We start from the raw sequence: 13,728 nt of genomic DNA, 5'->3' as shown, positions 1-13,728 counted from the left end.
GGGATTTATCTGGCTAGTTAAAAGAATACTCAGTAGAATACGTGACTACCTACACCATCAAAATTCAAATTTAAACACATACCTGTTTAAATAAATACCAGAATATATGTCCATACTCACTTGCTATACACATTAGCTGGATATTTCTAATTTCTGGTGCAACAATTAAAAGTGAAATAGTCATAATTAAGTTTTAAATTAACAGTCCAGCAAGGTAACAGAAGTTCTCACTTCTTAATATTATTACTTTAGTTATTTGGCAGCAAAAGCCAATAAGATACCATAGATTAGTTTACCTCTTTGAGGATCTGTCTGAAACGACCTAGGTTTTTTCATCTGTAAACTTTAAAAACCAGCCACAAACCCTCCATTGGGTAGGCTATATGGCTTAGATAAAATAAGACTCTCCCTTCAACCCAAACCTGAACAAAACAAAATTTTGAGGATTAAATAAAAGAATGTTTGATTCATTCTCACACTGCTCCTTTTGTTGAAATTCAGTGAACAATAAAGATTGTTTTTTATGATACTTCCTGACTAAATGTCTACAAGAATTATAAAAAAATGTAAGAGCGTTCCTGGTTTTTATATATTCTTCCAGACAAATTCTGCATACCTGAAAGTTTTGGTGAGTCTCAGAAAGCATCAGTATTGAAGGCTCATCCACATTGTATCTCGTCTCTAAGCCTGTTTAAGTACTCTATCACCACCTTAAACTCTCAGAACTTGTGGATTTCTGTTGTTCCACGTTATCATTAAGACGCTGGCATAAGTGAAACATATTCTGAATACTTTTTGTGAGGTGAGACTGGAAAGATGTTCCTATGCCTATTACAACCAAAACTCATATGTAAATAATAATTTTATTTTTAAGAAAGTAGTCTGCATTTTAAGTTTATGAAGCATATATTTCACTTTTATGGCTTGCTTTCAATAAGCTAAATCAAAGTATCATATATAGTTCATAAAATACTTTCAAACTGTGCCCTGTCTTTAAATGTTCAGTACTCATAAATACTTTACACATGTCATCATGATGGTCCTTTTCTCCTAATATATGTCCACTGAACTAACTTCTTTATTATTAGCATAATCTATCAAGTTAACTGTTTCCTGATGAAATTTAACATTCCAAATAACATTCCAAAGGCTAAACTAGCCACTTCTCTTTTTGCACACTGAATACAAAATGGGTTTACTTAGTACATGACTGACATTTTATAACTCACTTGAGAAAACACATATGCTGAGCCAAATTCTGCACTAACAAATGCTCTGCAAGCCCATCAACATTAAGGACACAATATGTGGAATAACTAAACATAGGTTTTGACTTACTGAGGCCCTGATCCAGCAAAGGATAGGCCTTTATGTCTATTATGTCTAGCCAGAGTTCTATTGAGGTTAGCAGGCCTCAACCAGGGTGGATCCACCAGTAGGACAGAGGCATTAATTTGGTTTTAGGTGTTTGATTTTAATTGATCTCATCTTACTGGTAAAACAAGCATTCGAGTTTATTCTACTCTATGTACAGTTTTCTTTTATGTTCACATTTTCCATTTAAAGACTCCAGAAACAGTGAAATTTGGTTTCCTCCTTCACACTAAATTACTTTTATTTTATATTAAACCCTGAATCCAGTTGAAAATTTAAGTAATTTCCATGGCATAAGACACAGGAAATGTGTGCAAAATGCTTAGCTAAATTCAAGTTCCTTCCTCTCTCTCTCTTCTGAATTGTTATTCCATAATGAAAAATATTAAAACAAATTCAAGTGTGATGAATCACTTTCACCATCACAACACAAACCCAATGCTGTGAACCTTTAATGGATACTCCATTGTGCACCACTACGTTCATCATCATACCTGAGAACTTGTTTTCTGTGGAATATGGAATAACTGTGCAATTCTACCACAGGCCACCTTGACAAATTCCATTTACTTTAGGAACTAAAAAAAAAAAAAAAACCCTCAAAAAAGGCCAAAACGGTTTAGGACCAATTGCTTCTGTTTAAGCACTGATGCAGCATAACTATAGTGTGATGTCATTTGAAGGCCTGAAGAACATACCCTTACTGATCTTAAAAAGATACAGTCTCCCCTTTTTGCATGTATATAACTCCATCAGAGTGACTGGAAGTTACATTTAGAGAAAAAAAGCTGGACTGAATGGTTATATTGGGGCGGGGGGAAGAGAGGGGAAGGGAAAGGTACATGTTCTCCCATGGAAAAAGAGAAGCATTTCCCCAACATTTACGTTTCATTTTGTTTCTTATTGTTTATAAGGAGAATTAATCTCCATTAATGATTCCTACTCATTTGTACTTAAGCCTGCAGAGATGGGGACTGTTCATGTATCCTAGTCCTATTGTTCTCCCCCTCCATCTATTCCTGTTTCTATTTCCAAGAGTATGTATGAAGATATTTCTGTTGTTTATAATCATTATATATTTAATAAAAGCTTTCCTTGATTCGAAAGCTGCAGGGAAAAAAAGCTGAATATATAAAAGCAGCAGCATACATAAAAAAGTGTATATACAATACATACACACATGCACAAAAAGAATAATGACATCATCAAGCCAGTCACATAAGACAATGACATAGTATATACTATTCTGAATGTCAAATAATGAAAACCTAAAGTGAAAAACCCCTTCAATGCCAAGAGGGCACGACTGTCACTTCTCATTACTGTGTCTCTTTCTCTATTTCTTCATCTATCTAATACTGGATTTTCATATGCAATTCAACACACTTAATAATGTAGAAAATCAATTAATATTTACTGACCTGTCTCTGCTTCTCCGTGATGGGAAGGCAGCATTACAGCCAGCCACTGTGCAGACATGCATTTCTTTTAAATGAACATTCCTGTAGTGAAGCTTCACACTATAGGAACTTTTGAAACTCTTCTTGCACACATAGCAGATCTTGGGATCTGGGCTGGAACACAGGTCACCTTCTGGGGAGAACTTCTGAGGACTGTTGTAGTTAAATGTTGAAGTGAAACTTTCATGAAGGGCAGCCATGCTGGCGCTGCCCCCATTATACAGTCCATATTGGCTCATGTAAAACATATCATACGTAGGGTCTGTAAACTCTTCCTTCACCTTAATTACATCCTGGTGAGATGATTCATTGTGATTTTCATCCTGCATCTCACTGTTCATCATAGATTTTTCATTAGATTCATGGATATGTTCATCACCTTCCATGGATTCCTCGCACAATTTTGGCTCTGAGGATTCTGACTCATTTTCATAGTCTCTCTCGTGCTCTTGGTCTTCTGAGGTCATGCTGTCTGCCCTTCGTATCTCTGTTCGAGAAATGCATCTGTTTCTCCCATTTTTAGAAAAATCTTTCACAGACAATCCTGGGCTCATTTCCTCCTGCGAATGGCAGTGATTGTCATGAGCAATATCATTAGCCATTATGCTGTTGTCATGAGCATCTTCATCTTCATCGTCAAACTCATCCGCAGTATCAATCACTTCCTTTTCTATTTTAACTGGCATGCTTGACTTCCTTGGTTTTTTCTTAGGGGCTAGGTCAGCATTAGGCTCGTGGATAGGCATCATCATTGCAGGTACCGATGACTCTGAAGGAAGAGGAGGCTGCTGCTCCACTGCACCACCTGTTGGTATGATGGGACTGGTAGGTAACGAGGTTGGAGGACTCACCATCTCTCCAGGAGTAAGTAAACTTCTGTAAAAAGGAGGAACAGGTTGGACAGTCTTTAAAGCTGGAAACACCAGCTGGCTAGAGAGAGGGTTCTGTAGTACAGGGTCTAACGGGGGAGTAGTAAAACCCACTGGAGGCCGACCAGGGCTTGTTAAGGTAAGACTGGATTTTGTACTTGCTATGACAGGGGTGGCAGCTCCAGATGTAGCCCGGATTAGATCTTTGTCTCGGTTGTTCCTTAGCATAGGCATGTGAAGGCGGGGGTTAGGGTTAGCACTGTGACGATTGCGACTTCTAAGAGAGCTGAAGACCATGTTGCAGCCTTCAATCGTGCACCGGTGTTTGATTTTAAGATGAACTGCATTGTAGTGAATTTTGAGCGTACCTTTGTCATAGAAAGTTTTACCACATGCATTGCAGAACACTCTCCCTTTTCTTGATGCCGATCCCATTCTTCTCATTCGGTGAATCCTGAATGAGCTTTTTGTGTGCTCGCTTTTGGATAAATCATTGATGGGGGTAGATGTTTGAACTGGAGACACACAGGTTGGCTCAGTTTTGGGTTCTACATTTGTGATGCTGGTCAAAGCATTCCTGCTGGATGTCTGTTCATTCTTGAAAGGAGTGGGGGAAATTTCAGATTCACTGCTTTCATTGTATTCATTTTGGGTAGACAGGCTTGGCTCACGCAGCCTCAGGGCCGGCTGTTCCAGCAGGAGGCCATTCGGAGGCAGCCCCAGCAATGGAGCTGAGACTGGATTTATGTACTGGAATGGAAGCAGAAACGCAAGGCTGTTAGGGATGTTTTCAAAGTGATGAATGCTGGAAGGGTTGCTGTTCTCCAGGTGAGCTAGGAGACTTGGGCTCCGAGTGCGATTATTGCTTTCAATAAAAGTCCTTATATCTGAATCTGTCTTTGAAGATGGCACAGCCACAGCCTGCCCCTCCTTTTCTTGGATTGCCATCAGCTCCACGATGGATTTGGTTTCTCCAAATCTCAGAAACTGCTGAAGGGTAATAATCTCTTCTTCCCTGGACATGATGGCCCAGCGGTCCAGCACTTTGCCTGCAGCATCCTAGAGGCCATATCAAAGAAACAACAAAGACAAACACAAAGAAAAAAAACTTATTGATTCTGCATAATTATTGAATTCGATAGAAGGTGCTCTGCTCTCTGTACATGAAACACTACACTCAGAAAACAACATGCAAACAATGTTAATAGAAGTCGATCCACAAAGCAAACTTTTCTGCCATGCAAATACAGTAATTAGAGTCACAGTTAGAGCAACAGATTGAGTTTAATAATGTCAAAACAAACAAAATTTAGACTACTGGGGCTCTGTGATCTAAAATGCCTTCAATACCGCTATTATAACAACAGTGATCTATGTACTATGCAACTCTTTAGCATACGTTAGTTTAAGATGTGAAATCTTGCTGTGCAGCCCACTGTAACTATAGAAAACTGTACCTTAATCCTTACTAAAAAGTGACTCTACAGGAAAAAATTAAATAAATGCATTTGATAGAATTTACCTCTTAAATGTAAGTAGACATAAAACTTATTTCAATTAGGAACAATCTTCTAAAATGCAGGTCAAAAAGTTTGAAATGAGACAATTAACAAGTAGCATAAAAATATTAACAGACTACATTTTCTTCAGAAGAGCAATACATAAAATTGCACTTATTGCCTATGCAGATCAAAAGGCTGAAACTGGGGGGAGAGAAGGAAAGGAAACATTGCTTGAGTGTTACTGAACTGTTACTGGCATTGATTGCAAACTTCTAACCTGGGTTTGATTTACACTTAAAATATAACTTTTTTGCAGTCTTGTTATAAATGACAGTTACACATATTTAAAAAGTAAACATTTGATGGATGTGGATAACATAAATGTATAAAAATGTTGTCTCTTTACATCGCCTTCTCGTAGCAAAGGAAAGGTCCAGAGAGAATACACATCAGTAATCACTAGACTATCTGTTGTTAAATATACATTAAAAAGCATTTCACACTTTCATTTTTGCTAGTAAGTATGAGATTTGCCTGAAGGTAGAACTTAAAAATTCTGCACTGTAATGTCAGGCAATCCATTCCAGCATGGATTGAAAAAAAATGTATTAAAATACTGTACTTTCATAATGAATACTTTTTAGCAACATCTCTACCAGAGGGCTAATGCTGGACGTGTCACCACCCCTGTAGCTACCAATAAACCCAGTCCCATGACAATCAAACAGAGGTGGCCCAGTATTTACTGCATAGCGCTGCCAGTGGTAGGCACCTCTGCATGTAACTCCTCAGTACTGTCATTGTCTTCTTTTTTTAAAAAAATCTTGGATCCCAGGTTCAGAGCTCTACCTAAACATTTAGGGGTACCCTTGCAGCAAAAAAGCACCAGAAGAGGTGTGAATAGGAATCATATAAATAGAGTATTTATATGAAAACATGAACATTACTGTAGTCTATGATTCTAGGTTTTTCACCTTATTTTTATAGCATTGTAAATCACATTTTTTTCCTCAAATGATAAAACACATACATAAAACTCCAGCTAGAACTAATGTTACTTATTTCAATTTAGATTTATCTCAAATCATAGGATGCAAAGCTAGTCACGTGGACTAATGTCAATTACGTTACTATAAAGCCACTAACATGGTTCATGGTGCCAGACATGAATGATATCACATGATCTAATTTATCAGTAATGTAATAGATAGAACTATATTTAGGGGGAAAACCTTAAATTGGCCTTTATCCTGCAAGTTGATCCATGTGGGCAGATCACTGAATCCATGTGGGGCTTTTATCAATGGGGATCCATGCAGAATCAATGACCTCCTTGTGCAGCGCTGTTTGACGGGTAGGGCTATAATTTGCTAGTTTTATTCAGTAAGCAATCAAAGCTTTGAATACTTTTCCTAAAACAGTAACTCGAATAGCTTTATAATTCCGCCTGTCTCACTGTAAGGGAATGCCTGTTTTACAGAAATTCAGTGAGACTCAATGCAACTTATCAAAAAATTTAGGAAATCCTTGGAACTGGGACTATACTTTTCTTCCTTCCGAATTCCAGACTGGCTACTTTTTTACTACTTTCCTTATATGCTTTTCAAAAGGTTCCCTATTTCTCCATTCATTTCCACCAGAACCTGTATCAGGTCTACCCTTCCTTGCCAGAATGATTCTACATTAAGTAGATATCAGTATCTCACCTGAACCCTAAAATGACCTCACAGTTCAAGTTTTGAGTTTCCACCCTCCCAACGGCTCTTATGTGAGTCAGTTTAAAAAGATGGAAAAGCCCTCAGATTGTTTGGAGATAGGATTTATAGTGTTTACTTGGACTGTCTGATTGCTGCCAACCGCAGGTGTTTGCAATGCACTACTGATAGCAATTTATGTTTTTTACATTCAGAGGCTTGTGGAGCAGGGGGTGTCTTTTATAAATGTGGATAAATACATAAATAAGATTTGGATTGTGCCATTTGCAGTCAAACAAGCCACAAGACTGAAAAACAAGGGGCTTCTCTATTGTGGTACCCCCAGAAACCTATGAGTAAGAGATCAACAGGCCAATTAGATCACTCAGGAAACTTGGTGGAATTGGTTCTTATGGCACACGTTCAAGTATTGTCTTCAACCTGGACTGAAATGTCCCATATAATGAGGCTTCCACCACTTCCCTTTGAAGGTTATTTTGCAGCTTAATACATATCCCACACTGAAAGGAAGTTTTCCTGACATTTTGCCTAAACTGTCCCTTTCTCAATGCTAAAATGTTGCAGCTATGTACATGCTTACAGTGGGGAGGATGATGAAACACTGGGGGACCAGATCTTCAGGAGTTCTTACACAGGCAGTTGAGAGTTTGATTGGTATGGGGACATCTTCAGTTTGCAGACAACAGCCAAAGAGAATCCAACAGTTGTCTTAAAGCAGGGGAGCTGACGACCTTGCTGGTCCCCTGGGCAAGGTGGTGGGGCTGGGGGCAACCAGTCCTCATGACCACCCAGATCATACAGCATTTTGGCCACCCAGGCAGCTCTTAGAGCTGCCCAGAGAGCGCCGTGTGAACTCCAATAGTAATTTAAAGTGCCTCAATTCAGCTAAAGATTCAATTATTAATTCCCTAAATCACTCCATGGCCCCACCACTAACATCTTTAGGGCTAGTCCTAGAAGCCATACAAGGACTAGGTTATACACAGTTTTCCCTAAGAATGATCAAAGTAGTAGCATGAGTGAAGAAGATGGTTGCAATTAAGCATGCACACTTCTCAGTTTTCCTTTTCGAGAGATAGTATCTTTTACTGGACCAATTTCTGTTGGGGAAAGAGACAAGGTCTGAGAAACTCAAAAGCTTATCTCTTTCACCAATAGAAGTTCGTCCAATAACATTACCTCACCCACCTTTCTGTCTCTACTAACTTGGGACCAACATGGCTACAAATACTGTTAACTGCTTTGCTTCTGTCAGATTTTGAGCAAATCTTTGTCGATGGTGTTGTTAATGTTACATTGCTTTAATGGAGGACTCAATCCTATAAAGTAAAGAATATTAAAAATGCTACTGACTTGAAGACACCGTAGGTTGGATTAATGAATAACATTTTTCTTGTTTTTAAGAAACAGCCGTTTATATTCACAAGTTGCCTACTGTTAATTTTTAGCTAGACATAACATTTTGTCTAACAATATAGAAAAGTGTTTTGGGATCACGATATTTCATAGAAAATATAGCACCTATGTACATGGCATATGCATAGTTCAGTATTTACATAGTGATGGGTTCTATAAATCACTAAGTATGTATTAAAATTCAGAACTAGATAAAGAGCAAATAGGAATGTCATTTTTTATAAAACTTGAAAATTAAAAAAAATCTAACCATTATCCCTTTGAATTATGCTATAACTAGCTAGAGATCTCTTTGTATACCTTAATACTTGATTAGAGGTTCAAGTCCTTTCTTACATGTAATCGATTTCTTGTTTCTTACAATCTCTCATGCTAAACTTTCTCCCCAAAGCCATTAAATCATATCCACATTTAAATTTTTCATGACAAAAGGTTCCAATTTATATTGCTTTTTTTCAGCTCAGTACCGATTAAGCCAAGCCTCTTGTGACAATATGTACAAGACAGTCAGTCAGTGTAAAGATATCAATGTATGCTTTTACCTTTAAGCAAGCCAGTAGACGAACATGTTTAACCTGTACAGGAATACAATGAATGCTCTACAGCCTGATTTTATACATTGGTGAAGCTCTTCCGATATCAGAAAGAGAGAATTCTTCAAGCTTCTGAACCATAGAAAATTAACCTCTAAGGGTACAAGACCTATAACCTTAAATCTTCCTCTCTCCAGGTCTAAACACACTCTCAATTTTCTCTCTATCTATATGATTAGTAAAGATATAGATACACATATACGCACACTGCATTAGGTCTGTGAAGCAGTGTCACTGTTAATCATCCTGAATTTATCTCCTGATTTTTGATGACCTACAGGTTAAGATGAGATGTGTCAGGATGCATCTTGTCCTAACTTATGGGTCACATCAGAACAAGTGATGGGTTTAGGATGATTATCTCAGATGGTACAAATAGGTTAGAGTAGAAGACAAACACAAAGTTCACTCTAATTTTTATAAGTTTAATTGAAGAGGGCTAGAGAGGGGGAGATTTGGTTTCTTAGGGCTCTTTGAATTTCACAACTTGCAAGTTTTTGATTCAGCCTCAGATTCTGTTGCCTATTTAGAAAGTGAGGATGGCTTCTATGCAACATACATGCCTATTCAAGCTAGAACTTTTGTTCTAAAATCAAGTTACTTTAAACTTTGTCAACTGAAAAGACTTCTATGATCTCCATTATCTTGTACTAGTTTTATTTTGCTTCAGAGGGGTGGTCAAATTAGTCTGTAACAGGAAAAACTTTAAAAAACCAAATAGTCTAGCAGCACCTTAAAGACTAACAAAACATGTAGGTGGTATCATGAACTTTTCATAAGAACAGCCATACTGGGTCAGACCAAAGGTCTATTTAGCCCAGTATCCTGTCTGCCGACAGTGGTCAATACCAGATGCCCCAGAGGGAGGGATCACAACAGGTAATTCTCATGTGATCCCTCCCTTCTCACCCACCTCCAGAGAAACAGAGGCCAGGGATACCATTCCTACCCATCCTGGCTAATAAACATTGATGGACTCCATGTATCTATCTAGCTCTTTTTTGAGCCCTGTTAAAGTTCTAGCCTTCACCACATCCTCTGGCAAGAAGTTCCACAGGTTGACTGTGCGTTGAGTGAAGAAAAACGTCCTTTTGTTTCTTTAAAACATGCTGCCTATTAATTTCATTTGGTGACCCCTAGTTCTTATATTGTGGGAATAAATAAATAACTTTTCTTTATTCACTTTTTCCATACCAGTCATGATTTTATAGACCTCTAACATATCCCCCTGTAGACTTCTCTTTTCTAAGCTGAAAAGTCCAACTCTTTTTAATCTCTCTTCACATGGGACCCGTTCCAAACCCCTCATCATTTTTATTGCTCTTTATTGAACCTTTTCCAATACGAATATATCTTTTTTGATATGAGGCAACCACATCTGTACAAAGTATTCAAGATGTGGATATACCATGATTTTATATAGAGGCAATACAATATTTTCTGTCTTATTCTCTATCCCTTTTTAAATGATTCCTGACATTCTATTTGCTTTTTTGACAGCCACAGCACACTGAGTGGATGTTTTCAGAGAACTATCCACAATGATTCCAAGATCTTTCTCTTGAGTAGTTGTAGCTAAATTAGTCCCCATCATATTGTATATATAAAATTTGGATTATTTTTTTCTAATGAGAATTACTTTACATTTATCAACATTAAATTTTATTTGCCATTTTGTTGCCCAATTACTTAGTTTGGTGAGATTTTTTTGAAGCTCTTCACATTCTGTTTTGGTCTTAACTATCTAGAGCAGTTTCGTATCATCTGCAAATTTTGCCACCTCACTGTTTGCCCCTTTCTCTAGATCATTTATAATAAGTTGAATACGATGGGTCCCAAGACAGACCATTGTGGGACCCCACTAGTTACCTCTCTCCACTCGGAAAACTTACCATTTATTCCTACCCTTTGTTTTCTGTTTTTAAACCAGTTATCAATCCCTGAAAGGACCTTCCCTATTATCCCATGACAACTTATTTTACTTAAGAACCTTTGGTGAGGGACCTTGTCAAAGGCTTTCTGGAAATCTAAGCATACTACATCTACTGGATACCCCTTGTCCACATGTTTGTTGACCTCCTCAAAGAACTCTAGCAGATTAGTAAGGCATGATTTCCCTTTACAGAAACTATGTTGACTTTCCCGCCAACAAATTATATTAATCAATGTGTCTAACAATTTTATTCTTATGTTCTTATTATAGTTTCAACTAATTTGCCCAGTGCTGATGTTAGACTTACTGGTCTGTAATTGCCAGAATCACCTCCAGAGCCCTTTTTAAATATTGGCGTCATGTTAGCTATCTTCCAATCATTAGGTATGGAAGCCGATTTAAAGGATAGGTTAGAAACCACAATTAATAGTTCCGCAATTTCCCATTTGAGTTCTTTCTGAACTCTTGGGTGAATGCCATCTGGTCCCGGTGACTTGTTACTCTTAAGTTTATTAATTTGTTTCAAATCTCCTCTAATGACGCTTCAATCTGGGACAATTCCTCAGATTTGTCGCCTAAAGAGAATGTCTCAGGTTTGGGAAATTTCCCCATTATCCTCAGCCGTGAAGATTGAAGCAAATAATTCATTTAACTTCTCTGCTATGACTTTATCATCTGTGAGTTCTCCTTTATTATCTTGATCGTCCAAGGGCCCCACTGGTTGTTTAGCCAGCTTCCTGCTTCTGATGTACTTTAAAAAAATGTACTATTACTTTTGGAGTTTTGGGCTAGCTGTTCTTCAAACTCCTTTTAGGCTTTTCTTATTATATTTTTATACTCAATTTGACAAAGTTTATGGTCCTTTCTATTTTCCTCACTAGGATTTGACTTCCACTTTTTAAAAGATATCTTTTTATCTGTCACTGCTTATTTTACTTGGTTGTCAAGCCACAGTGCCACTTTTTTGGTTCTCTTACTGTGTTTTTTAATTTGGGGTATACATTTAAGTTGGGCCTCTATTATGGTGACTTTGGAAAATTTCCATGTGGCTTGCAGAGATTTTACTTTTGTCGCTGTACCTTTTTATTTCTGTTTAACGAACTTCCTCATTTTTGTTCCCCTTTCTGAAATTAAATGACACAGTGTTGGGCTGCTGAGGTGTTTTTCCCACCACAGCGATGTTACATTTTATCATATTATGGTCACTATTTCCAAGTGGTCCAGTTATATTTACTTCTTGAACCAGATCTTGCTCTCCACGTAGGACTAAATCAAGAATAGCTCCTTCCCTTCTATGGAACATTTTGGCTCATTTAAGATTTTTACTTCATTTGATTCTACATTTTCTTTCACGTATAGTGCCATTCCCCCACCAGCATGACCTGCTCTGCCCTTCAGATATATTTTGTAACCTGGTATGACTGTGTCCTATTGATTTTCCTCATGCCACCACATTTCTGTGATGCCTATTATATTAATATTTCCCTTTAAAACTAGGCACTCTACTTCATCCATTTTACTATTTAGACTTCTAGCATTGGTGTATAAGCACTTTAATAATTTGTCATTATTTATCTGTCTGCCATTTCCTGATGTGTTATACTCTTTTTCATTTGATTGTATCTCATCTGATCCAACCCATACTTCCGTCCTCTCCTCCTGACTAGAACATAGAGCATCTCTATTAATAGAACCTTCCCCAATAGATGTCTCTGTCTGATCCATGCGCTGCTCCACATCTATAGGCTTTTCCCTAGTCCTTAGTTTAAAAACTGCTCTACAACCTTTTTAATATTAAGTACCAGCAGTCTGGTTCCATTTTGGTTTAGGTGGAGCCCATCGTTCCTGTATAGGCTCCCCCTCTCCCAAAAGTTTCCCCAGTTCCTAATAAATCTAAACCCCTCTTCCCTACACCATCGTCTCATCCACACAATGAGACTCTGAAGCTCTGCTTGCCAACCTGGCCCTGCACGTGGAACTGGAAGCATTTCAGAGAATGCTACCATAGAGATCCTGGATTTCAATCTCTTTCCTAGCAGCCTAAATTTGGCCTCCAGAACCTCTCTCCTACCCTTCCCTATGTCATTGGTACCTACATGTACCACAACCACCGGCTCCTCCCCAGCGCTACACATAAGTCTATCTAGATGTTTTCATGGTGTCATCTTAAGAAGTGGATTGTGCCCACAAAAACTCATGATACCATCTACGTGTTTTGTTAGTCTTTAAGGTACTACTAGACTATGTGTCGTTTTTAAAGTTTTTTAAATTTTATATAGAAAGATACACACATATATCACACACACACTTTTGCAAGCCTATTTTTAGTTCTCTAATTTATTTGTTGGCCTAGGTAAGAGAGGATGTGAGCATGTGCATGACTGTAAGCATACGGAGATTAATAAAAAAGGTTAAAATAAAAAAATGAAAAAGGCTTTTTTAGAAAAAAAATTGTGGATTCCGGGAAACATTCAGGGAATATTTTCCAGCATAGTTGTGATAATTTCTGAGAAGCACTTGAAATTATATAAAAACAGGACTAACAAGATGATTTATTAGGTGATGAGCTTTCGTGGGCCAGACCCACTTCCTCAGATCAAAGATTGGAAGAAAATTGGCACCACCATATATACCAAAGGATACAATCAAAAAAATGAACACATATGAAAAGGACAAATCAAATTTCAGAACAGAAGGGGGACGAGGAGGGAAGGTAAATGTCTGTGAGCTAATGATATTAGAGGTGATCATTGGGGAAGCTATCTTTGTAATGGGTAAGATAATTAATGTCTTTGTTTAGTCCTAGGCGTGAAGTGCCAAATTTAAGTATGAATGACAGTTCAGAGGATTCTCTTTCAAGTCTGGT

At 37.7% G+C, this 13,728-nt stretch overlaps 1 protein-coding gene across 7 annotated transcripts in view; it reads right to left on the bottom strand.

Moving 5' to 3' along the window:
- BNC2 (basonuclin zinc finger protein 2) overlaps positions 1-13,728 on the bottom strand; it is a 474,676-nt gene that overhangs the window by 28,905 nt on the left and 432,043 nt on the right. For all 7 annotated transcript variants that reach the window (XM_075931527.2, XM_089779189.1, XM_089779192.1 and 4 more), the window contains one exon: positions 2,796-4,762. In XM_075931527.2, coding sequence (XP_075787642.2) covers positions 2,796-4,762 — 1,967 coding nt within the window. The remainder of the gene's footprint in view (positions 1-2,795; positions 4,763-13,728) is intronic.

Source organism: Pelodiscus sinensis, chromosome 6, assembly GCF_052426305.1.
Source record: "Pelodiscus sinensis isolate ZL-2025 chromosome 6, ASM5242630v1, whole genome shotgun sequence".
Taxonomy (NCBI): domain Eukaryota; kingdom Metazoa; phylum Chordata; order Testudines; family Trionychidae; genus Pelodiscus; species Pelodiscus sinensis.
The sequence above is the reverse complement of the archived record's forward strand: the minus strand, read 5'-3'. Positions and strand labels throughout refer to the sequence as shown.